Source organism: Schistocerca nitens, chromosome 3 (assembly GCF_023898315.1).
Source record: "Schistocerca nitens isolate TAMUIC-IGC-003100 chromosome 3, iqSchNite1.1, whole genome shotgun sequence".
Lineage (NCBI taxonomy): Eukaryota > Metazoa > Arthropoda > Insecta > Orthoptera > Acrididae > Schistocerca > Schistocerca nitens.
In genome coordinates, this window is record NC_064616.1 from 30,688,037 (window position 1) to 30,715,627 (window position 27,591).

Below are 27,591 nucleotides of genomic sequence, written 5' to 3' on the forward strand. Positions count from 1 at the left end.
CAGCATAAAAGTCGTACCTTCAATCAGGTGTTTATCAGCCAGGCTTGGAGTGACGCAATTCTGTAACATGTCAGAATATCTCGCATCTGTTGCGCTGACAGCTGAAAATGGAGCATCCCGTATTTTGAGGAGCTTCTAGATGTTGAATATACACTCCTGGAAATTGAAATAAGAACACCGTGAATTCATTGTCCCAGGAAGGGGAAACTTTATTGCCACATTCCTGGTGTCAGATACATCACATGATCACACTGACAGAACCACAGGCACATGGACACAGGCAACAGAGCATGCACAATGTCGGCACTAGTACAGTGTATATCCACCTTTCGCAGCAATGCAGGCTGCTATTCTCCCATGGAGACGATCGTAGAGATGCTGGATGTAGTCCTGTGGAACGGCTTGCCATGCCATTTCCACCTGGCGCCTCAGTTGGACCAGCGTTCGTGCTGGACGTGCAGACCGCGTGAGACGACGCTTCATCCAGTCCCAAACATGCTCAATGGGGGACAGATCCGGAGATCTTGCTGGCCAGAGTAGTTGACTTACACCTTCTAGAGCACGTTGGGTGGCACGGGATACATGCGGACGTGCATTGTCCTGTTGGAACAGCAAGTTCCCTTGCCGGTCTAGGAATGGTAGAACGATGGGTTCGATGACGGTTTGGATGTACCGTGCACTATTCAGTGTCCCCTCGACGATCACCAGTGGTGTACGGCCAGTGTAGGAGATCGCTCCCCACACCATGATGCCGGGTGTTGGCCCTGTGTGCCTCGGTCGTATGCAGTCCTGATTGTGGCGCTCACCTGCACGGCGCCAAACACGCATACGACCATCATTGGCACCAAGGCAGAAGCGACTCTCATCGCTGAAGACGACACGTCTCCATTCGTCCCTCCATTCACGCCTGTCGCGACACCACTGGAGGCGGGCTGCACGATGTTGGGGCGTGAGCGGAAGACGGCCTAACGGTGTGCGGGACCGTAGCCCAGCTTCATGGAGACGGTCGCGAATGGTCCTCGCCGATACCCCAGGAGCAACAGTGTCCCTCATTTGCTGGGAAGTGGCGGTGCGGTCCCCTACGGCACTGCGTAGGATCCTACGGTCTTGGCGTGCATCCGTGCGTCGCTGCGGTCCGGTCCCAGGTCGACGGGCACGTGCACCTTCCGCCGACCACTGGCGACAACATCGATGTACTGTGGAGACCTCACGCCCCACGTGTTGAGCAATTCGGCGGTACGTCCACCCGGCCTCCCGCATGCCCACTATACGCCCTCGCTCAAAGTCCGTCAACTGCACATACGGTTCACGTCCACGCTGTCGCGGCATGCTACCAGTGTTAAAGACTGCGATGGAGCTCCGTATGCCACGGCAAACTGGCTGACACTGACGGCGGCGGTGCACAAATGCTGCGCAGCTAGCGCCATTCGACGGCCAACACCGCGGTTCCTGGTGTGTCCGCTGTGCCGTGCGTGTGATCATTGCTTGTACAGCCCTCTCGCAGTGTCCGGAGCAAGTATGGTGGGTCTGACACACCGGTGTCAATGTGTTCTTTTTTCCATTTCCAGGAGTGTATATAAATTGAAGGTGGAGAGGAGAGAGAAACAAAAGGAATTGATCTGTCTAGATGATTGGTAATGAATCCACCTTCCTCAGTGCAGATGCACAAGTACGTCCAACCTCCTGCATTAACCTCAGAATAGCGAGCATGAAGGAAATGGACAGGGACTGCGGATAGTGGCACTCAGTAGGAATGTGGTTCAGCTATGAGGTCTGTTACGATAGTCTGCGCAGTTGCGATAACACTGTGTCCCAGATGGCACAGTGGTTAATGCACCTGCCTAGTAGGCAGGAGATCCAGGGTTCGAATCCCGCTTCGGCACACATTGTTGCTCATAGCCACTGATTCCGCATAATGTCCCAATGCAGCTGACATCAGTAATCCTTTTCCTTTCCTTTCCTCTCCTTTATCCCCCTCCACTTTCTATTTACATATAGTTCTAGAGTTTTTGGTAGCCCAAGTTCTGCAGTTGTGGGTGTTGACAGACCCTCTGAGTGTGAAATGGGCTTCATAGGTCAACAACATGTTAGACAACAAATTGTCATCTTCCCCCATATTCTGAAGTGCCCACACTACAAATGCTCTTGACGTCACAAAATCAGTGGCTAACACTCCATGATGACAGATAGCATTGGATGGTACGCCCGTGTGCTCTGCAGAAAGCAGTGTGTGGAATGCTGGTGTGATACAAAACTTCATTAGCGCCGACTTCACCACGCAGAGATGAACTCGCAAAAGTCTCCATTTCTTCCTGAACTGCCCAAGCAGCAGCAGCATTGTGTCTGGTCGCCCACTATGGGGCCGATCATATAAACAACCTAGTGTTTTGAACTTTGTAATCATTTTCTTCACAGCAACACCTATCATGGGACCTTTATCCGTTAAAATACCCTTCTTATGGCGACAAGATCGTAAAGCTGCAATAGTAGATTATCCATTCTTGTAGTAAAGCTTCACTAAAAGTGCCGTTTCTGGTAAAGTCAAGATGCCATGTCTGCTGGCACGTCTGACTACCTTTCTTACTATCGTTCCTTTTATACACAGTTCTCATGCTGTATCACTCACATGTTGCTGTCCAGTGCCAGATGTAGATTGTTTTTTTAACTTTTTTTTAGTTTCATTAAAACCAATGTCATTTTAGGCATGTGTGACAAGTTTTACCTCTCTACCTACATTACTCTGTGAATTAGTGCATTTTAAATATTAATGAACTATTGGGTCACACTGTACACACACACACACACACACACACACACACACACACACACACACACACACACACATATATATATATATATATATATATATATATATATATATATATATATATATATATATATATACGGATAGAGATGATAATATTACTTATGCTGATGTGCAGCTGGCAAACTGGCCTTCTCTCAGCGTCCCAGGAGCTAACCACACAGAGAGCCAGCAGATTCCCCATAGTGTCTACACTCTGGGAGCACACAGACAGTGACTGAGCTCAGCCATAATACCCCCATCTATCCCATTTGACACCATCATTCAAAACTCCTACAGGAAAGAGAAGCTTTACATCAAATAATAATTGTAAAAATAATTGTTAACATATGTATGATTATGATCATAATATTCATTTGTTAGCAATGCTTGTTCAATGACTCCCAACCAGCCACCTCACTCTGGAGCACAGATTGAGGTCCAGTGTTTACATGCCATCATTGGTGATGGTATGCTGCAGTCTGTAACATCAAAGAAAATCGTTAGATACACAAAAATAGGCACACACACTCAGATTATTTTCGACATATAACAGGAATCTTGTCACTACTGAAATGAGTGCATCTGCAGTCTTCGTTACTATCCCCTGGTTTATCCTAAGAGTGTTTCATAGTTACAACTTCTAATGCTGACAGTTGGACTAACACTGAAGTGGACTTAAGCTGTATAGCGCGAATTACACGTAGTCGAGTGGTGGAGAGAAGCAGGATATACTGACATCTAGCTTCTGTACGTTGATGGGGGTCAAATTTGGCCAATGGGATAACTTCCTGCCGTTTTTTTCAATCAGTAGCAAAAGAGGATGTTGATACAACTGTTTTCATTGCAAGTGTTGACTGAAGGATAGTTGGATATATGTATGGTTTATTTATGTAGATCTATTACACATATGTGTGGGGTTGAATTAACACACTGATTCCTACTACTATATGGAGGGTTGATAGCGCACAGGAGATTTACCAGAGGCTATATATTTCGAGTATTTATTATTAAACGTCCCTGTCACTCTCCATTATCATACAGAATGTGTGTATTATATCGGTTAGTTATCCAAATGCATATAATTTCTGATAGAGGTGAAAAATTGGGAAATGTCTGCTTTGTATTATTTAGACTGTGTTGGGAGTTTATATGGGAAGAGTCGGATGTGCTGTTTAAAATAAGAGCAGCCTATATGATGAAATGAAATTATGCTGCACTTGCTGGACTGTGATGCATAGCGGGTCTTACGAGTCGGCAGCTGTGGCTCAGTGAGATATCTGTCTGCCCTCTGCCGCAGAAACGTCATGAGCGATGAGTCGACAGCCTCTTCACCTCTGTGCATGTACAAGTAGCATGTTGCTGTACCTTGAGTGAACTGACTGTTCATATGCACAGAAGACTCGCTGCTGCCCAGTATGTTAATAGGTGAGCGATCACCGCACAGTCCTGTGTAAGAATGAGGGTGTCTGCAGCGGTAACACATACGCCACTCAAGTTGCCAGCCCACTACATGCTACTAATCTGTGCAACGACCATCACCTGAAGTGCGAACTTTTTTACACTTGCTCCTTACAGCACATTCGTTTTTAAAAAATTATAACACACAATTAAGTGCAACGTGAAGTATTTTGACACACCAATAATATGAGAAAAAGATGTTTACATATTTCAGAAGGTTATGATATGTCGGTAAGAGCAGTGCGATGTATTTTAACACAATGATAATTTGAGAACAAGTTCCTTATGTGCTTCTAAAAGTTATAACATGTCAGTAACTGGAGTGTAACGTATTTTAGCACACTGATCATGTGAGAACTAGTCCTTTAATTTTTTCTGAAAATTATAATTGCACATTAACACTGTGTGGATGTGTTTTCTAGTAGATGCATTCTATATCAGTTGGCCGGCCGGAGTGGCCGTGCGGTTCTAGGCGCTACAGTCTGGAACCGCGTGACCGCTACGGTCGCAGGTTCGAATCCTGCCTCGGGCATGGATGTGTGTGATGTCCTTAGGTTAGTTAGGTTTAAGTAGTTCTAAGTTCTAGGGGACTGATGACCACAGCAGTTAAGTCCCATAGTGCTCAGAGCCATTTGAACCATTTATATCAGTTGAATTCTGCACATCCACTGTAATGCCAAAGTGTCTGGACAGTCATGACGTCTTTTTTGGGGTCATAAATTACAGCAATTAAGATATTTCAGACAACAGGGTAATGCTCCTTTGAATTTCCCCCCCACATTTTCACACATCTGCAGTAATGTCGAAGTTTCTGGGCAAGCATAGTAATTAAGATATTTCAGCAGGCCACCATAGCATTTGTACATCACCCAATTGGCTTAGAGGTGTGGGGCACGGGAATGTTGTCTTTTTTTGGGACATTATTATAACCGAATCACAAATCAGATGTTTTTAAACATAATAAAATATCACCAAGTGACTGGTTTGTGTACAAAAGAGTTCCAGGCCAAGTGGCCAGTTTGTTTATTCAAGGGGCCCATTTAGCTCGTACTGGTAAAACCCCCCTACTATGGATCCGCTCCTCGGTCAGCGGTTCATTTACATTTAGGCATTTGATGTGCACCCACCGTGATTAGTTTATTTTGAACAGTCAGTCGTTGGTGTGAAGTGGGCTTAAAGACGTACTGAACTCTGTAAACAGGCTCAGCAGCGGTGAGAATTAAACAAAAAGGGTGAGATTTCACTATTTAGGGAGGGGGAGGGGAGTGCGAAGTTGAAGTTTTCCCTGGACGCGAAGCTACCTCCGTTATGCCACTACAACGTATCATCCGCTACCGGCCATAGCGAGATGATCCTGCATCCCTGGCAGTAGTGCCAAAGCTGCCCCTTCCCCCCTGGAAAACTACCTTTCTGCAATTTTTTCTACGCAGATTTATAAAATTTTATAATCTTGTAAGTAGTTTAATAAAAATTAAGCACAGCGAACCCAACTGTCCAGTGAGATTCGTTACAAGAGCTACACGTGTTAAACGTTTAGTTCAGCGATTAGTAAAGAAACTTAACTCTTTTTTTGCTTCTTTGACATATGTCACAGATTCATCTGCGCTAGAATAAATACAGAATGTTTAATACGTAAGCATTCGTAAGTCCTACTTCTAGGGTTTTTGCGACACCAGATGCTTGAGTAATGCAGCCAAATCAGCAGTAGCAGAGCATACACTTACTTTCAGGAGAATTCGACTTGTAAGATAACGAGATCGTAAGACGTGCTTGAGCCAATCTGGCATGAACAATTTCCAGCCGACTCCAGGGCAGCACTTTCCAGAAGCAGAAAGGGCACAAACCCGTTGCTGGGTTGGCAGGCAATTTCGATCACCAACTATCCCTCGAGAGGAGGGAGATTTTCGAAAGAACACCGTAACTGTGGACCCTATGATGGCGTAATATCACAATTCTTGAAACTACATTTATTAGCACAGTGAGCAATCTGTTTTAATAAATAAACGAAAAAGGTGAATATAATGACTCCTTTAAATGGAAACATATGTCTGTCTCGTGTTAAAAGTAATAAAATATTATTGTTTTGCAACAAGAAGAGGACTGGCTTGTAGTTGGAAATTTTGCGATTGCCTGTTGGTCCAGTTCGAAATCGAAAGGTTGGGTGCAATACGGACACTAGACCGCTAAAAACCGTGAGACAGGACTTCACTCCTGAGTGCATCTTCATAGACGCCGGACGCGCCCTAGGGGCAGCACAACACTGGCTGAAGTGCGGTACAACGCATGGATCAATAACTATATTCGCTACCATGTTTATTATTTATACAACATCTTTCACAATACCAATATTTAGTCATAGGAGTAACATGTAGCTAAGTATCAGGATAATAGTAGCAGGAAACTTTCTTTGGCGTTCTGTGCTCTTAAGGTGATATTGTTGTGGCTAATGACAGAATGATCACGATAACAAGCTATTATATGTGCAACTTCTTTCTTAGGACTTTGACATGGCGATGAGCCAAACATTTTTCATTCTTTTGTAGCTGATAAGGCTTAGTGGCGACAATCTTATTTAACAGTTAACTTGTTTTGTTGTAGCACAAAGCAGTCAGTTGCCTTATAAGAGCGACATTATGAATTCGCATTCTTACAAACTGCGGGGCATCTACATCTACATCTACATCCATACTCCGCAAGCCACCTGACGGTGTGTGGCGGAGGGTACCTTGAGTACCTCTATCGGTTCTCCCTTCTATTCCAGTCTCGTATTGTTCGTGAAAAGAAGGATTGTTGGTATGCCTCTGTGTGGGCTCTAATCTCACTGATTTTATCCTCATGGTCTCTTCGCGAGATATACATAGGAGGGAGCAATATATCGCTTGACTCCTCGGTGAAGGTATGTTCTCGAAACTTAAACAAAACCCGTACCGAGCTACTGAGCGTCTCTCCTGCAGAGTCTTCCACTGGAGTTTAACTATCATCTCCGTAACGCTTTCGCGATTATTAAATGATCCTGTCACGAAGCGCGCTGCTCTCCGTTGGATCTTCTGTATCTCTTCTATCAACCCTATCTGGTACGGATCCCACACTGCTGAGCAGTATTCAAGCAGGGGGCGAACAAGCGTACTGTAACCCACTTCCTTTGTTTTCGGATTGCATTTCCTTACGATTCTTCCAATGAATCTCAGTCTGGCATCTGCTTTACCGACGATCAACTTTATATGATCATTCCATTTTAAATCACTCCTAATGCGTACTCCCAGATAATTTATGGAATTAACTGCTTCCAGTTGCTGACCTGCTATATTGTAGCTAAATGATAAAGGATCTTTCTTTCTGTGTATTCGCAGCACATTACACTTGTCTACATTGAGATTCAATTGCCATTCCCTGCACCATGCGTCAATTCGTTGCAGATCCTCCTGCATTTCAGTACAATTTTCCATTGTTACAACCTGTCGATATACTACAGCATCATCCGCAAAAACCATCAGTGAACTTCCGATGTTATCCACAAGGTCATTTATATATATGAAGAATAGCAACGGTCCTACGACACTCCCTTGTGGCACCCCTGAAATCACTCTTACTTCGGAAGACTTCTCTCCATTGAGAATGACATGCTGCGTTCTGTTATCCAGGAACTCTTCAATCCTATCACACAATTGGTCTGATAGTCCATATGCTCTTACTTTGTTCATTAAACGACTGTGGGGAACTGTATCGAACGCCTTGCGGAAGTCAAGAAACACGGCATCCACCCGGGAACCCGTGTCTATGACCCTCTGAGTCTCGTGGACGAATAGCGCGAGCTGGGTTTCACACGATCGTCTTTTTCGAAACCCATGCTGATTCCTACAGAGTAGATTTCTAGTTTCCAGAGAAGTCATTATACTCGAACATAATACGTGTTCCAAAATTCTACAACTGATCGACGTTAGAGATATAGGTCTATAGTTCTGCACATCTGTTCGGCGTCCCTTCTTGGAAACGGGGATGACCTGTGCCCTTTTCCAATCCTTTGGAACGCTACGCTCTTCTAGAGACCTACGGTACACCGCTGCAAGAAGGGGGACAAGTTCCTTCGCGTACTCTGTGTAAAATCTAACTGGTATCCCATCAGGTCCAGCGGCCTTTCCTCTTTTGAGCGATTTTAATTGTTTCTCTATCCCTCTGTCGTCTATTTCGATATCTACCATTTTGTCATCTGTGCGACAATCTAGAGAAGGAACTACAGTGTAGTCTTCCTCTGTGAAACAGCTTTGGAAAAAGACATTTAGTATTTCGGCCTTTAGTCTGTCATCATCTGTTTCAGTTCCATTTTGGTCACAGAGTGTCTGGACATTTTGTTTTGATCCACCTACCGCTTTGATGTAAGACCAAAATTTCTTAGGATTTTCTGGCAAGTCAGTACATAGAACTTTACTTTCGAATTCATTGAACGCCTCCCACATAGCCCTCCTCGCATTACATTTCACTTCGAGTAATTTTTGCTTGTCTGCAAGGCGTTGGCTATGTTTATGTTTGCCGTGAAGTTCCCTTTGCTTCCGCAGCAGTTTTCTAACTCGGTTGTTGTACCACGGTGGCTCTTTTCCATCTCTTACGATCTTGCTTGGCATATACTCATCTAACCCATATAGGATGATGGTGTACGAGGAAAACAAAGGAGTTTACATCGTGGAGGAAATACCTGTCACACCCACCCAGGAAATAGGTGTAAGCACGGTACACTTAGGTGAACAAAATCAAACTATATTTAGACACAACAGTTAGCAACTCGCACAGTATAATTAATGAGCCACAGAAAACTTATTCTTCAATTCTTTTTTATTTACACAGTAGGTCGTCCCAACAGAAATTTCGGAGCAGCATTCGGAAATCGTTAGGGAATTCAGTATTCCGAGATCCACAGTGTCAAAAGTGTCCCGAGAATAAACCCATCACGGGCAACGCAGTGGCCGGTAGCCTTCAGTTAACGATGGAGAGCAGCAGCGTCTGCGGAGAGCTGTCACTGCTAACGGACAAGCAACGCTGCGTGAAGTAACCGCAGAAATCAATGTGGGACATACGAGGAACATATCCGTTAGGACAGTGCAGCGAAATGTGGCGTTAATTGGCTATGGCAGCAGACTACCGACGCAACTGCCTTTGTTAACAGCACATCGCCTGCAGCGCCTCTCCCGGGCTCGTGACCCTATCGGTTGGATCCTAGCTGACTGGAAAATCGTGGCCTGCTCAGTCGAGTCCCGATTTCAGGTGCTAAGAGCTGATGGTAGAGTCCAAGTGCGGCGCAGAGCCGGGAAGCCATGGACCCAAGTTGTCAACAAGGCACTGTACAAGATGGTGGTTGATCCATAATGGTATGGGCTGTATTTACATGGAATGTACTGGTTCGTCTGGTCCAACTGAACTGCTTATTGACTGAAAATAGTTATGTTCGGCTATTTGCAGCCATTCAGGGACTTCATGTTCCCAAACAACGATTGAATTTTTATAGATGAGAATGCGCCATGTCACCGGGCCACAATTGTTTTTGATTGGTTAGAATAGCAATCTGGGCAGTTCGAGTGAATGATTTGCCCACCCAGCTCTCCCGACATGATTCCCATCGAACATTCGTGGGCCATGGTCGCGGGATCAGTTTGTGCACAAAATCCTGCACCTCCAACACTTTCGCAATTATGGACGCCTGTAGAGGCAGCATGGCTTAATATTTCTGCAGGAGACTTCAAAACAGTTGTTGAGTATATGCCCGTGGAGTAGCTGCACTAAAGGACAAAATGAGGTGCGACACGATATTAGGAGGTACCCCATGAGTTTTTTTTTTTTTTCCCCCTCAGAGTACATATCCCCTGTATTTTGTTAGCTTCGTCCATCTTCGCAGCTCAGCATAGTCCTCAGTCGCCAAAAATCGGAATCCTTCCGTTAAATAGCATATTTAGTTTTAGTTCAGCACCCGTTCGTCGTCCTTTCAGATCCTGCATTACCATAGTGAAGTAGCAACAAGGACTCCATGTTGAACATGAACGAGCTGTGTAGACGGCAGCTGTGTGAAACAAGCACATTTTGTCACATAAACCACTTTAGCTATGGACGTTTGTTGGGTAGTAGTAGTTTATCTATGAAGCTACGACGGCGTGTTGAAAAGTAGAGCCTCCGAATTATTTATTCTGTTCTCACTATCGGATGTGGTATTACATGTCATGCATATTGCTCGGTCGACTTTCCCGCTTCAATGACGCAAATTGCAACCCTCTACCGCTAGATGGCTCCGAACTGTAGCGTGTAACATGACGGTGCATAATGTAACTATGTCTGTTCGTGAGGAACAGTGTGCTACAATCGAGTTTCTAACCGCAGAAAACGTCGTCGGCACACAGAACACTCTCTCCTTCAGCATGAAAATGCGAGACCGCACACGAGCGCTGCGAAATATACGATAACCCGACGCCTTGGGTTCGTTATCATCGATCATCCTCCATACAGTCCCTACCAGGACCTATCTGATTTTCATCTGTTTCTAAAACTTAAAAAGCACCTTCGAGGACTTCACACTGATAGTGATGAAGCGGTGCAAGCATGTTGTGGGACTGTCAACAAAGTCAAACATTCTACCGAGGCGGTGTCAACAAACTGATCTCTCGTTGAGGGAAATGTTTTCGTCGCAACGGTGACCACACTGCGTAATAAATATGTAGACGTGAAGCGTAAAGATACAGAATGTTAAAAAAATATTTTATTTAACAATTTTTAAGAGTTTTCACATAAAAAAACTAGAGGCATCGCTTTTCAGGACGCTTTCGTACTTGGAAGAGTGAGACTGTAACAACAGCGTGGGACGAGGGAAAGGCTTGTTCTCGTAGGCAGAAAATAGGAACACGAGGGGTAAGAGAACTTATGTACCTCTCGCGGTTAGTTCTTACATCACTTTTTTTTTTTTTTAAGTCTGTCAGCTATTGCGTCGTCTCGATATGGTCCTCTTTCCGGTAACTACTGCTGACCAATGTTTGCAAACATGTTTGAATCACGGAAACAGCTGTCCGTGCCAGAGTCAGCCCAGATCAAGGGCGCTGGCGTTTGTGTGTGTTTGAGCCCCCTTAGTTCGCCTATTTTTGCGTCTGCTTATACTTTTAATGTCCATCAGCTTATGCGTTCGGTTTACTGTTCAGTGAAACTGATACTGAAATGGAGTGGACAAGACAGCCTGCTTTGTTATTGATGTCGTAGTATGATACAGAGGAGTGCCTATAGAATGTGTGCAGTTCAAGTAACAAGGATGTAAATGAAAAACAAGGATCTCCGGAAATAACTGCTGCTGCATTAACAGCAGCAGCTGTTGGATCGACCGAAAGATCACGTCGCTAATCGTTCAGTATCGTCGAGGCCTTGAGCCAGTGCTTCAGACAGAATATCTGATCCAAAGTATACAGACACCTGTACGTAATGCAGAATTTACCGCTAGATGTCACGAGAGGTGGCCAGCCGCACAGTGGGCCAACTCCTTCAAGTCCTGCACAGAACAGAAACAGGAAAGGCTGCGCCTTCCGAAATCTTCTGTAGATAGCGCTGGTGCATACTCGTCCAGTGCTCCTATGGCATTCCAGCCACAAGTCGATAGACGTGCCGTGACAGCCGCGGGTAAACAATGTATCGGACAAATGGTTCAAATGGCTCTGACCACTATGGGACTCAACTGCCGAGGTCATTAGTCCCCTAGAACTTAGAACTAGTTAAACCTAACTAACCTAAGGACATCACAAACATCCATGCCCGAGGCAGGATTCGAACCTGCGACCGTAGCGGTCTTGCGGTTCCAGACTGCAGCGCCTTTAACCGCACGGCCACTTCGGCCGGCTGTATCGGACACATTTTTCGCATATTGTTTGTGGGGCCTGTTTAATGTATGACAGCGATCTTGCTCAGCTGTCAGGATAAAATGAGATAGGTAGCACTACAAAGGGTATGTTTATGACATGTTTAAATGGTGTTCTTGTGTTGGCAGAAGAGCCAACACCGTGTTACTAGAGGAGGCCGAAATGCACGCGTTTTGCTCACGCAGGCTGGCGTGAGGAGGGAAGGACTCTACTGCCGTGAGGTCTGGAACATGACAAGGAATTAGAATTCAGAAAGCGGACGTAATTAGTTTGATACTTAACTTTAATCCATTAATGATGAACGTCGCTCTTGACGGTACATGATTCACAATATTATCTGTTAGTAACTGAATATGGCGCCATGCTAGGTCGCAGCAAATGGCGTAGCTGAAGGCTAGGCTAAACTGTCGTCTCTGCAAATGAGAGCGTATTTAGACAGTGAACCATCGCTAGCAAAGTCGGCTGTACCACTGGGGCTAGTGCTAGGGAGTCTCTCTAGACTAGACCTGCCGTGTGGCGGCGCTCGGTCTGCAATCACTGATAGTGGCGACACGCGGGTCCGACGTATACTAACGGACCGCGGCCGATTTAAAGGCTACCACCTAGCAAGTGTGGTGTCTGGCGGTGACACCACAGGTATAATGATATATATCGGCTTAAAACTATACTACTTACCACCCGAAATCGTTGGCTGCAAAATTACTTCTGCGTGGCTCCACCTTTATAAGTGGCTATCCTACAACCTTAATAGTATAGTTATCGAGTTCAACTGTGTTTACGTGCGCATATTTATGCGTGGCTATCCTACTACCTTAATAGTATAGTTATCGAGTTCAACTGTATTTGCGTGCGCATATTTATGCGTTTTTACTGGACAGTTATTTTTCTATCATGAGTCAATGTCACAGGGTAAAAATATTATTCCTCACTATTGCAATTACCCCATAAACTACTACCAGCACAAAAAATGTCATTAGGGTTTTCTGCGGAACTATTCAGAACTGTGATGATAATTCTTTTTCGCAATCTATCAAACAATTTTTTACAAGATTACAATTTTCCCGATTACTATTTTTTGCTAAATTTCGCAGAACTACTCAAATTTTGTGAAGATAACTGTTGAACTATAGCATATCCATCACGAACTCTGAAAAAATGTATATTTCTCAAAAGTCACATGCCGGTTTCACTGGTCTCCCAATATTCTGCAATATGCCCGATACCGATCACTCCATATAGTACTGATGCACAGATAAGCCGTAATCGAAGCTGCACCGTTGCCGATTGGTCGGCTATCTGAAGTTGCCCAGAAAGCTCGGAGTAAGGATATTCAGTGTCACCGAGAAAATTTTACACGTAAACACTTCCGTGAGAGAACAATGGATGTCGTCTGTCATCGGCTTCTGGCATCTTCGTATCCGCTCTTCTCAAGATGACAGAAAAAGACAGCTGAGGAAGATGAGTAGATGCCACGTGAGGTAGAAGGTCTGATTTTCGAACCATCTGCCAGTGGACAACCCGACAGCGACGCTTCTGAAAACGGTAATCACACAAGTGAAGAATGTGACTACGATTTCAACTGAAAAACGTAAAATATCGAATAAAATATTTCAGTAAGGCAATTTCGATTCCTAATTCGTTATCAGCGACCTCAAAATACTTCATACCCTAAGTTCTATCGAATCCGCTAAGTCTATAATTTTTGATCCACCAAATTGGATCCGCCATTTTGAATTATGTTATTCCGACATCGAATTGTCAATCAGCGACCCAAACACTCTAAAAGGAACACTATTTTGTGGGATTTTTTATCCATTTTTCTATTATGTCCACGTTTTGATGAGAGTTGACCCATTGTGCGCCGGTAAGAAATGAAACGTGGAGTATTGTGTTGTCAAAGAAGGAACAGCAGGAGGACTCAGTGACTTCGTACGTGGACTAGTCATAGGACGTCATCCGAGTAACAAACATATCAGGAACATTTCAACACTTCTAATATTGCCCAAATCGACTGTTGCTAACGTATCTGTCAAAGGGGAAACGCGAAGGAACAACTAGAGCTAAAGCAAGACCAGGTAGACCTGATGTACTGACGGACTGTCGAACATTGCGGAAGTTGGCTGTAAAAATTCGTATGAAATCAGCGTAAGAAATCACTCGTGAGTTCAAAGTGCTACCGGCATTCCACCAAGCACAATGACTGTACACAGGGAGTAAAAAGAATGGGGCATAATGGTCGAGCAGCTCCTAATATGCCATACGTTCAACCTAAACGACGCTTAGGTGCCGTAAAGGGTGACGCCACTGGATAGTGAATGAGTGGAAACGATGAATCACGCTGCACCCTGCGCCAATCCGATGGGGGGTTTGGGTTCTGGAGAGCGTTACCTGCTATCGTGTGCAATGCTAACAGTGAAGCACAGAGGTAGTGTTATGGTGAGTAGGATTGTTGTGGTTAGGGTGTGGTCCCATGAACACATTTTCAACATTGTGTACTGCTTAAGTAGATGTGCAGTTCGGATATTATGATTGTATCAGCACGGGAGGGCACCGAGACGAAGGGGAAGTAAGAGTACGGTTTAATGACGTCATCAGAGACGGGGCACAAACCTGGATTGTTTATTTAAGGATGGGGAAGGAAATCAGCAGTGCAGTTTCAGATGATCCATCCTGTCACTTACCTGGAGAGATTTAGGGAAATTTCGGAAAACCTAAATCAGGCCAGTCAGAAGCGGACTCGAACTCTCGTCCTCCCGAATAAGAGTCCAGAGTGCTAAATATTGCGCGGCCTCGCTCGGTATCTTCGAGACAATAGTTTGTGCACAATAACATACCCAAAGTCCCAATCTGAAAGCTGTAGAACACATATGGGATGAGGTATAACGTCGAATTCGTTCCAGACCGCAGCGTCCAACACCACTCCCTCGTCTGGTTTCGGTTGTTGAGGAATAATGCTCTGTCATTCCTCCACAGACATTCAGATACCTCATCAGAAATGTTCCCAGTAGAGTTGAACCCGCCACAAAGACGAAGGGTAGTGACAACCCATTTAGAAGCTTTACATAGCACTGTGATTAGAATGATGAAAGTATTCGACTGCTCTTAGTTTGCCCACTATCGGACTTTAAAACTGTACAAGAGGTTCCTCAAAAAATGCATGAAACATAGTGCAAAATCACAGTAGGCGCACTTGGAGAAAACAATATATGGACAAACCTCAGAATCACACTCCTGAGCTGCAAAATCAAATGCCACACAAATTAGACATTCTCGAATTCAGCAACACTGTCAGGAGTGTTGTAGACAGTCGTTCGCCAGGAATACTGAAGCGCAGGGTAATAACACTGTAGCTGGTTATCAATAATAGAATGCATTTTCATAATGAAAATTCTATTTCCTAATTTAGTGTCGAAGTTACTGCAGAAAGTCCTTACTGAGGCTGTTATACTTCTTCTGTATATTTTATATTCTTAGAAGACACGTAAATCCAAAGGCTGTACGTATTTTGTTGATTTTGGTGGAATGATCATCCATTCATTGCTTTCACCCTCAAACGAATCATTTACTATTGTCGTGTCCGTGTGAGCACTCCAAGAAACACAAAGTAGTATATACTTCCGTTAATTGCGACATTGTCATAAACAAAATTAACGAAAAGAATTTTTAATTGTCTTTTAAAATTTGCCCACTTGTGCTAGCCTCCAAATGTATGTTTCGTGGAAAATTGTCTTCAACAGCCTTTTCAACTTTCTGGTCGAAAGTTTTTTTTTCTGAAGACAAATATACAGCTTTTTTGTTTAGGCGTCCACTCGTTGAAAGTCTAACATCTATTGCACGAGTTGTATTGTGCGCAGACTAGACCGAGACGACTGTTGATTTTTTCCACGTTTCTAAATAGTGTCGCACCAGAAGTTAGTTCATAATTAAATCCACTTTGAACAGTTTCCAAATGCGGTGTAGCTGTGTCTGGGAACTTGCAATTTTCTGGTTTACTTCTTCGGCAAAACGGGCCCGAGACTGGCGAATACCTTGGTCTTCCGCCGGCCGGTGTGGCCAAGCGGTCATGGCGACTGGGCGGACGACTGTGAGGAACACTCCTTGCCCATCGTGTCGGACGACACGGGGGGAAATTTACCCCACCAGTGTTGATCCTTTCCCGCCGTCAGTTACAGTGACGAGACAGCCTTACCAGGGTATTGATGGCCAACACGGATGCTGTGGATAGACCTCAAACTTATCGCGTTGCAACTATAAACATCAACACTATACGGACGCGTGCTAAGTTATCCTTGCTTCAGGATATGTTGAACTCTGCTTCCATCGACATAGCCCTTCTCCAGGAAGTGTACGTCGACGACTTCCCAGGCATGTACGGTTACGATGCTTGCGTCTCTCCAGCTTCCCCAACGGGCAGCGGTGTCGCTGTACTTCTTCGGGAAGGGATAGTGGCGGACGATATCCTGTTTCTGCCTGGGGCAAGAGGAATGGCACTCACAGTACTGGGTGTCCGCCTTATCAATATCTACGCACCTTCCGGGACGGACAAACGTCGCGAACGTTCCCGATTCTTTGCGGAAGACGTCGCCCCGCTCTTCCAAGGCCGCCACGACCATCTGGTGTTTGGAGGTGACTACAATTGCGTACTGGCGCCCAGAGATCAACTCCCACGACATAATCCGTGCCCGGAACTCGGGACGCTACTTCGAGACCTGCAGATGGTGGACACTTGGGAACATCTTCACGGCCACCGACCGGGATTCACGCACTTCACAAGTCACTCTTCCAGTCGTATCGATCGGATTTATGTCTCACGCTCTCTCGCCGCTGGAACACAGGATGCGGAACTGTGGCCTGCAGCATTCTCGCCCCACTCGGCTTACATTTGTGCCGTCACCCTGCGGCGGCAACAAGTGTGGAGAAGCCGCAGCCCGTGGAAATTAAACATCGCTCACCTGTCGTACCCGGATTGCCGCCAAGCCGTTGAGGATACGTGGCATTCGTGTGAAAATCGCCTCCGTGCATATCCCACAACGATCCGCTGGTGTTTGGACTGCGCCAAACCGGCACTGAGGCGAACGTTGATAACCTACGGTCGTGACCACGCTACTTGGCGAAGATATACACTCGACTTTTACTTCCGGGTCCTGCGCGACTGCGATGCTATGGCGCCGTCTCCGGAACGACAAACGGCGGTCCACCGTGCTAAGGCTCAGATCCTCGCTCATGTACGACGCCACCTAGAGGGGGTAGTCATCCGCTTTAGGACGCAGGATCGGATACCGGGCGAACGCCCGTCAATGTTCCACGTCCTTCGTGAACGTAAACGACGCCAACGAGCGCTGATACGCTTCATCGACACGGAGGACGGTCATCGCTTCACCACGCAACAAGACATAAACACAGCGTTCTACAATCATTATTCCCAACTCTATTCCGCTCAGACCCCTGATCCGACAGCACTGGAGGACGTCTCTCAGACGATTTACGGCACCGTCACCCCGGTAATGGAAGCGGCCTTGATGGAAGAAATTACAGAAGAAGAAGTGATCGACGCCATTAGAAAAGGAGCTGTCAACAAGTCTCCGGGTCCTGATGGCCTCCCCTTGGAATTTTACCGGACTTTTCAATATTTATTAGCCTCCCGATGGACGGACATCTGTCGCGAACTCCTATCCCCGGACGTGCCGCTCCCTGCGGCCCTTGTGGAAGGGATGATTATTCCTATTCACAAACCGTCCGGTGGCTCACGACTGCAGGACTACCGCCCGTTGACACTATTGAACTGCGACTTTAAGATCTTTTCTCGACTGTTGGCGGCGCGGATACGCCAGACCCTACGAAATGTTATCTCACCCGATCAAACGTCATTAGGAGGCGACAATAATATTCAAACAGCACTCAGTGAAAATCGTGACTTGATCTCACTGGCGAGGGCATGTCGTCTGAAGGGTGCACTGGCGACAATCGATTTTAGTCAAGCTTTCGACCGAGTAGACCACAACTATTTGGAAGCGGTCCTCCAACATATGCGGTACCCACAGCCATTCGTCACTGTCGTCATGCGACTACTCCGTGGCGCGACGTCCAAGGTGATCGTCAACGGCCGACCTTCGCGGCCCCTCACCATTTCTCGATCGATACGCCAAGGCTGCCCTCTGTCCACTTTACTTTACGCTGTGGCCATGGAACCTCTCCTCTGCGGCCTGCGCCAACGACTAACGGGTATGACGTTACGAGGCCACACTTTCCGATGTAAAGCGTACGCTGACGACCTGGTGATTGTCATCCGCAACGGTGACGACACCGCTAGCGCACTAAATTGGATAACGACGTATGGCATGGCCACTGGTAGTCGTATCAACGTCGCAAAATCGGTGGCGATGAACATCGGGGTCGGATTGTCTGAGAACAGTGTCACCCCCTTACAGCTCAGAGATAGTTTGAAATGTCTCGGCATTGACTTTACAGACGATATTCGACGGACCGCTGCTCAAAACTTTCGACGGCTTTTACGGAATGTTCGGACTGGCATTGCCAACAACCGCCTACGAGCCCTGGACATCGTCCAACGGACCCAGTATGTTAACACACATTTAGCGTCACGCATTCCGCACACCGCCCAGATATTACCTATACCGGTGCTGTTAGCTCGCCGTATACTTGCGGCTTTTGGGTCCTTCGTGAGTTCAGGAATGCTTTTCAAGATAAAATATGAGACTCTCACCCTTCCCCCGGATCGGGGAGGGCTTGGCCTTTATCACGTTTATGACAGAGCGGTCGCCCTATTTGTGAGCACATTAGTCAAACTATGGCACCGCCGTCCGGACAGTCTGACCAGTTTGTTAATAGAAGAACTAGCGCCGCCCTCCCTGTTGCCGCCTGTGCCGATACACCACGTCCCCTCCTCGCTCTTCTACATCGGTGTCTTTTACCTCGAACTCAGTTACGTTCGACTTGCCTTACCAGCGACTCAACTGGCGACGGCAAAGGCGGTTTATAGGGTCCTGCAACGTGGACGACCCGATAACGTCGTGGAGAGGAAGCACCCGAACGTCAACTGGCGAGTAGTGCGGAGGACAATTCACCACGTAACACTGGACACTGACGTCACGGCGATGTGGTATATCACTGTCAACGGTAAGCAGGTGACCAGATCAAGGCTACATGCGATCCACATGGTAGACTCACCCACGTGCACGAGCTGTGGCGTTCAAGACGACGATGAACACCGTCTTAGCTGTGGCGAGTCTACGGCAGTGTGGCACTTAGTGAGGCAAATGTCAGCATACTTCCTTCGGGTAACGCCGAATCATATCGACCCCAAGACTATCTTATTCCCGGATGAAACGTATTACCCACGCACTAAAACTAATGCAATGACGTGGCTTCGTGGACATGCAGTGCATTATTTGTTTCAAGACGGCACTAAGGACACTTTAGACTTTTGGAACTATTTGCAGGAACGACATTGCAAGATCCTCCGTAACCCCAAGTATCGACAATATTTTTCCAATTTTTTGTGGAGTGCGTTCCACGACCCTCCACGTAGCTGGAACATCACGGGTAAGAGAAGCTAAAATTACAATACGATGATAGAACACTACACGGTACAACGTGGGATCTACTTTCATCATTACGAGAAGTCATACCTGGATGATACAGCAGATGGAGAGTTTCGTTGTGAACCCTCACACTCTGTAGCAGTATTAGCCCCATTTCCTCTTTTTGTCCCCGGTGCGAAAAGGTCTTCGCAGTTTCAGTTTTCCCATCCGGTGCAAGATGTAGCACTGGTTAATGGTGGTATGGATTCCACCCTTCAGTTTTGTTTCATGGTTTCCTTCGCCCCGCACTTTGCTCTCTTTCTTTATGCCTTTTTCTACAACTGTTAACGTGGTTTTAGTTCTGTGCGTCCCCAACTCGACGCAAAGAGTGCACTTACTAGTTTTCAGTTCCTTACTGCAAAAAAAAAAAAAAAAAAAAAAAAAATTAAAAAAAGAAATTAAAAAAAATAAATTAAAAAAAATTAAAAATACATACATGAATAAATAAAATAAAAAAAAACAATCACAATAATACACAAACTGCATCCTTTGTACCACTTCACATCCCCAGGATGGGAGGGGGGAGACATCGTGGACAGGCCTCGGGTCGCGACCCCTGCCCACCTTGCCTCCGCCAGCCCACTACCAGATCAAAAAACAAGAAAAAAGAAAAAAAAAGCGGTTAAAGGCGCTACAGTCTGGAACCGCGTGACCGCTACGGTCGCAGGTTCGAATCCTGCCTCGGGCATGGATGTGTGTGATGTCCTTAGGTTAGTTAGGTTTAAGTAGTTCTAAGTTCTAGGGGACTGATGACCTTAGAAGTTAAGTCCCATAGTGCTCAGAGCCATTTGAACCATTTTGAACCTTGGTCTTCCTGTACATCTGTGGCTGCCACGAAAGCAGTGATGTGTTTATGGTACATTCTGTGTTCTTTCTTGAGACGTGCTATGAGAGCTACAGAACATTTAAACTTCGTGTGCCCAATGTCTCTTGATTTTTTAATTGCCCAAAATTTCTGGTGATAGTTATGGACACATTTTCCTTCATTCCTCGTTATGTAGAATTAGGGTGTCCTTTTATCTCCAGTTATTTGACTGCCTTGTTGCCTAGAAATGGATGTTCATCACGCCTTTTTTCTGCACATAATCAAATATTAACTTCGATGTTCGATGCGCTTTTTGTAGATGGATGCCTCTCCAATAATGATCTGTAGGTCGCAGCTTTACCTGGAGGTGTGTGGTAATCATACTTTCAAGATGTTCTTCCGGCAATTTTCTTAAGATACTAACAGTATTGGATTTCTTTTCTTGTGGGGATTCATAGTCACCAGAACTGTTCACTTTTCTTTGAGGAGTACTGCTCCCGCCACTGCCACTAGCACTACAATCCTGAATACCATTTATCATGTTATCGTCTTATAAAGTCGTTTTCTTAACCCACTATTCTATCCAGTGTAACTTCAGTTGGGCAGTCAAATGAATATTCTTGTTTCTGAATAACCAGATTCATAAAAAACACCGCGAAAGCGTTGTCATCTTATCCTACATCGCGTTCCGTTGGACAATGCCTGCTTAACTTGGATGCCACAATATTTAAAATGTTCCAAACATTAATGGCCTCGCTCATTTTTGCTCTGTATGTGTGCCAATACTGACACATGTAGTCTATACTAAACACGTCCTCGATAAATCAGCATCATAAAGTTAACAGTGTCAAACATTTTGATTCGTTGTGACACTTCCATATTTCATTTGAATGGTCACACAGTTTCGTCACAATTATATTAAATGCGCGATTAATTCTTCAAATGTTACCATTTCCGCTTTTAATTGTAACTGTTTTATTGCGGTATTATAATTTCGGCCTCTGTGTCATTTTCAAGCATAAGATGGATATCGTATTATGGCACAGAAATAGTTACCTCTGCCCTGCTTGACTCTCTTGAGTCAGCATGTAAATTGTACAAGTATAGTAGCTGAGGTAACTATTTGACTGGCGTGTTAACCCCATCCCCTTTCCTCCGAGACTGCAAGTGATAGACCGAGCGAGGTGGCGCAGTGGTTAGCACACTGGACTCGCATTCGGGAGGACGACGGTTCAATCCCGTCTCCGGCCGTCCTGATTTAGGTTTTCCGTGATTTCCCTAAATCGCTTCAGGCAAATGCCGGGATGGTTCCTTTGAAAGGGCACGGTCGATTTCCTTCCTCATCCTTCCCTCACCCGAGCTTACGCTCCGTCTCTAATGACCTCGTTGTCGACGGGACGTTAAACACTAATATCCTCCTCCTCCACTGCAAGTGATGTCGTGCACAAACCGAGAGCAACGTGATCGTACGCCGTCGCAGGCGTGATTAGAAATGTGAGGCGGGTCTGCGTACAAATGTTTGAATACAAGTTCCCGTTCGAGCCGAGAGACGTCTCTTGTCAGGGCAGTCGAGTCACGATCTACGTCACTGACCACAATCGCGACGTCGTCGGCGGCAGAAGTTGGTCCCTGTTACGACACTGCAACGTACCCTCCGCCGTACGCCGCAGACCGGCCGGCGGGTACGAACGTCATCGCAGAAGTGGAGTGCGCGCGGCGGTAGTCGGCTGCGAGAGCGACACTAGCGCCACTGTTGGCGCGCGCGCCGGACAGTATTGCCATCTGTGAACTACGCGCAATGCCGGCCAGGTGGTGGTGACGCGCGCCGGCGGCCTTCGACTGGCCGCGCCTCCGGCACACGCGGGAAATGAGTTTTGTGGGCGCAGAAGGCGCGCGGTACCTGCGGCGCGCCGGCTGCCACGAGATGCGCGCCGCGCGCAGACGCCTGCGCCTCGCCTGCGCCGCCACCGCCGGGGCGCTGCTGCTGCTGTACGCGCTCGCCGACCTCGCCGCCTTCAGTCAGCGCGCCACGCGCAAGGTAGCCCATTCTCGTGTACGCAGCCGCAGCATCTCGCGTGCGCATTATCATTCTCTCGCTGCTTTTGCACACCGCTCGGCAAAGTGGTACTTACCACGATTAATTAATTACGTTAACTTATTTCAAAACGAGTCCACAGCCTCTATAAATTCTTTAACTGACTTCATTTTTCTTCTTGTTGTAACTGTTTTATAGCGCTATTGTATTTTCGGCTTTTGTGCCAGTTTCGAGAGAGAGCTGATGTCATGCGATGGCATAGAAGTAGGTTAAAAATAACTATCTCGTAGGGCTGTATCACTCACGGTGGCTGTTATCAGTGACACTAGTATATTTGTGTTATTTACATGCAGACGGCGGCAAAGATTACTATTTTTATGCCGTAACGGACATCAAGTCTTACGCTTGGAAGTGGCACAGAAGCCGAAGTTACAACAGCGTAATAAGATAGTTACAACTAAAAGCGAAAATGGTGTTATTTGAAGAATTAATCGCGTATTTAATCTAACTGCGATGAAACTGTGTAACCATCCAAATGAAATATGCGTGTGCCGCAACCAGTCAAAATGTTTAAGATTTTTAATTTTATGGCATTGATTTATCAACGAAGTGTTTCGAGTCACTAAGTGCTCACCATTAGGCATCAAGGTATACAAATTACTTAAACTTTACCCGATAGTTTCTTGAGTTAGCTATAATCTAGTTAATAATAATAGCAGCGTAAATTATGTTTGAGTGATTTTTACGACTCAGTGCTTGACGGTGAACACTAGTGTCTCTAAACGCTTCGCTCATAGATTAATGTTATAAGATTAATAATCTCGAACACTGTGACCGGCTGCGGTACATACATATTTCCTTTATTATACGCAGCCACAGAAATTATTTGCCGACATAACTAGTATTATACTCAATAAATGCCTACCTTCCATTGGACAGGACCCTTTTTTTCAATAACTAATCGTTTCTCAAGATAATTTTTAAAATAAATGTCTTTCGCTTGGTGTGAAGGTGCCCTCTGTGTATTTATCACAACTATTAAAAATTTATATTCTAATTATCAACAAATATTTACATATCCTTTCCAGTTCAAGTATTAGACCTTTGCCTGTTACGGCATATTTATATATGTATGTCATTAATTATTTGTAACGGTCACTTGAAATTTTGATGTATTCGACATTTTGGGTTTGTTGCCACCCGGGAAAACCGAAAATATTGATTAATTATTAATTTTTCAGTTGCAGGGATGTAGAAACATAATTTATGCTATCATTAAACGTTATTTTACATACGTTAAAAATTTGTCTAGGTGTGACAGAAATAATTCACTCTTTCAGCTGCTTTCACGTACACTCGATCTTCGGCATAGATTATCGATTTTCTACTGTTTCTGTTAAAATAATGACGCTAAACGCAATGTAGCTCAATGCAGCCAGACCGCGTGTGTTGCCAGGTGACTGCAACATGCATATACGAGTATTTTCCTTAACATAATAAGTAAATACACGGTTTGTTACCAAACGTCAACACCATGCAATAGAAGGTTAAGCACTAGAGAGCCATACCAATATTCCAAAAAATCATAAAACTAGGCTACAACTACACGTTCCCATACAACGAAAACAGAGTGAGGTGGCGCAGTGGTTAGCACACTGGACTCGCATTAGGGAGGACGACGATTCAAACCCGTCTCCGGCCATCCTGATTTAGGTTTTCCGTGATTTCCCTAAATCGTTTCAGACAAATGCCGGGATGGTTCCTTTGAAAGAGCACGGCCGATTTCCTTCCCAATCCTTCCCTAATCTGAGCTTGTGCTCCGCCTTTAATGATCTCGCTGTCGACGGGACTTTAAACACCAATCTCCTCCTCCTCCTCCTCCTCCTCCTCCGTACAACGAAGTTGCTTTCTCCCAGAGAAACACTTGTGTGCGATAAGAGATGCTAGCTGAATCATAATAGACTCGCATCAATTACGATATAAACTATTTAAAAGAATAGCGTCTGAGTTTAACGTGCCGACGATGATGAGGGCATTAGAGACGGAGCACTAGCTCAGATGCGACATGGATGAGGAATTTCGCTCATGTATTTTTCAAAGGAACCACCATGGCATTTGCCTTCGATATGGGGCATTCAACGAATTTCGATTGTTGGAGGTTATGGGCGTATTTAGATTGTAAAAGCATGCTAATTATGTAAAAAACATCAACATCGAAGACAGACAAGCACTTAACGTCTCATCTGAAGAAAGGTGCAACCGTACCAGAAGACTGTAGTAAATAAAACGATTAACGACAAACGCAGAACCTAATTACGTAAAATAACACCGATTTCTTCCATTACATGCTGCAAATGGCGAAGTTCATTTCGGGTATCATTTGTTACTGTTCAGGCATTTGAATCTTGACTTTTGTGTTTGGCTGATACAAATTTGTATCCTATATGCATGAAAAATTCCACATGTCGATTAGCCTCGATGAATCTCAGGCAGCAACAAAGTTTTAGCATTTACAGAATTATCTTCAGTTTGAATGAAATGTTGCACAGGTTGAACGTTGAAACACTAGGCAGAAACATAATTATCACAAATAATGGGCCCAATGTGTTCTGTAATTTGTATGTGTGTTAATTTAATCCTGTGGAACAATCGAACGTCATATATCTTTATTCGAAACTTGCATTGCTCGCTCCGCAGGAACCAGTGTTACGCTAAGCCATCAAATATGAAGATTCTCACATATGAACAACAATGCATGCCATCTGATGATCAGCTCATAGCCGATAATGGCACGAATAAATGTTGCTTAAAGTGCAAAGTGAGTCACTGCTTCAATCATTCATTAATTATTCGATTGCTTTTAACTATCGGATGGCTTCTTATATACGCTGAGTGCAAAACTTAAAGAAAATAAGCACGATCGTTAGCTCTCAACGCCAGAGACAACCGATCCGGGAAGAATGACCTACTGGTAAATTAACGGTGACTGACGGAACAGTTTGTGAAACTCCTGAGGTATAGCGACCTAGTCTTCCAGTACACCCACTACATTTTGGGAATTACAGTTCTGTTGTCAAAGATTTCAAAGCTAGACATTGTGAGTTTGAAATGAAATGAAATGCGATAACTAATCGAAAACACGTAACTGTGTGCGGAAACTTCCTTATTCTTTGCACAGTCATCATTAGTGAAAAACTTTAACGCATGCACTGGCGATTTCATTGCCAGTCACTTCTTTATCTTAGTCTCTTAAAGTCATTTACTCAAAATTAAAAGACTTTATTGTTCTGTCACTGAATTCTACTGTTATACTTGAAATACACTCTAAAAACTTAAATCTCACACTTTATGCTGAGCTTTCAGTAATTAACATTACACATCGAAACTGCGAGAGCATGCTGAAAAGTTCAAAAAATGGCTCTGAGCACTATGGGACTCAACTGCTGAGGTCATTAGTCCCCTAGAATTTAGAACTAGTTAAACCTAACTAACCTAAGGACATCACAAACATCCATGCCCGAGGCAGGATTCGAACCTGCGACCGTAGCGGTCTTGCGGTTCCAGACTGCAGCGCCTTGAACCGCACGGCCACTTCGGCCGGCCAACCGCTTCATCACTAACAAAGTGAAGTCCACGAAGGCGTTCTTTAAGTTTTGGGAACAGATGCTGACAATAACTTCTGCCGTTGAGAATGATGTATTGTTTGACATTAAGGCGTCAGTGAAGTCACGGGAGATTAGTTCTGGAAGAGTACCATTAAATGATTTTTAATCTACGTCCCTGTGAAAGCTACACACACCAGCTCTAGCAGTGTATTTTCTGTCTAATGAAGGAAGTTAACATAAAAAAGCGTATATTTTGCTGGTATACGGTCTAATATTTTATTTAAAAACTGCCTATTGGCTTCTGTCTTGGGTTGTTCGGCCGAATGACTCTGAGCACTATGGTTCAAATGGCTCTGAGCACTATGGGACTTAACTTCTAAGGTCATCAGTCCCCTAGAACTTAGAACTACTTAAACCTAACTAACCTAAGGACATCACACACATCCATGCCCGAGGCAGGATTCGAACCTGCGACCGTAGCGATCGCGCGGTTCCAGACTGCAGCGCCTTTAACCGCTTGGCCACCCCGGCCGGCTGTTCGGCCGACGTTCATCTAATGACTTTACTGACGTTTCGCTAACACAAGTGGCTGGTATTTTCAAAGCTTCAACCCCCATTGCCGGTGGTGAACTGGAGGGTGAAGCTTTAACAATGCCAGCCACTCGTGCTGGCGAAACGTCAGTAAAATCATTAGATGAACGTCGGCCGAAGAACCCGAGACATAAGCCAATACGCAGTTTGTCAACAAGTGGCCACGAAAGCATTAAAATTTTGTAATATTTTATTGATATATGATGCAAGTCTCATTAGTCATGCTGAGAGGGACATCGAAATATTATCCTCGGCGTTCGTGGCTGTTTAGATAGTTACCCTGTAAAGTTGATTTATGATAACACTAATAACATGGGGAATCCGGCTTCAACATTCCGTCTTAAATTGAGAGCTGTGTAGTGGACTGACAAGGCAGCCAGTCCACAGTGACGGGTAGCCGAAAGGGCACACGTACACACACGCCGACTGGCGCGAAGTCTGGAACAGGATTCGTAATGAATGTGATAAAGAAAAGAACGTAGCTACTAGAACACTTAACTTTTATATCGTCCTTTGGTATACAGCATTCTTGATGATACAAGTGAGACTATCTTGAGATACATGCAATGGTACAAATGGCGCCTTGCTAGGTCGTAGCCATTAACTTAGCTGAAGGCTATTCTAACTGTCTCTCGGCAAATGAGAGAAAGGCTTCGTCAGTGTAGTCGCTAGCAACGTCGTCGTACAACTGGGGCGAGTGCTAGTACGTCTCTCGAGACCTGCCTTGTGGTGGCGCTTGGTCTGCGATCCTGACATTGGCGACACGCGGGTCCGACATGTACTAATGGACCGCGGCCGATTTAAGCTACCACCTAG

General features: G+C 45.2%; 1 protein-coding gene across 1 annotated transcript in view; it reads left to right on the forward strand.

The window, feature by feature from the left end:
* Window positions 1-22,374: 22,374 nt before the first annotated feature.
* The window catches only part of LOC126247968 (polypeptide N-acetylgalactosaminyltransferase 16-like), a 567,635-nt gene continuing 562,418 nt past the window's right edge, over window positions 22,375-27,591 (forward strand). Inside the window, exon 1 of the mRNA XM_049948532.1 lies at window positions 22,375-22,582. Within this exon, the coding sequence (XP_049804489.1) occupies window positions 22,412-22,582 (171 nt within the window). The 5' untranslated portion in view covers window positions 22,375-22,411. The remainder of the gene's footprint in view (window positions 22,583-27,591) is intronic.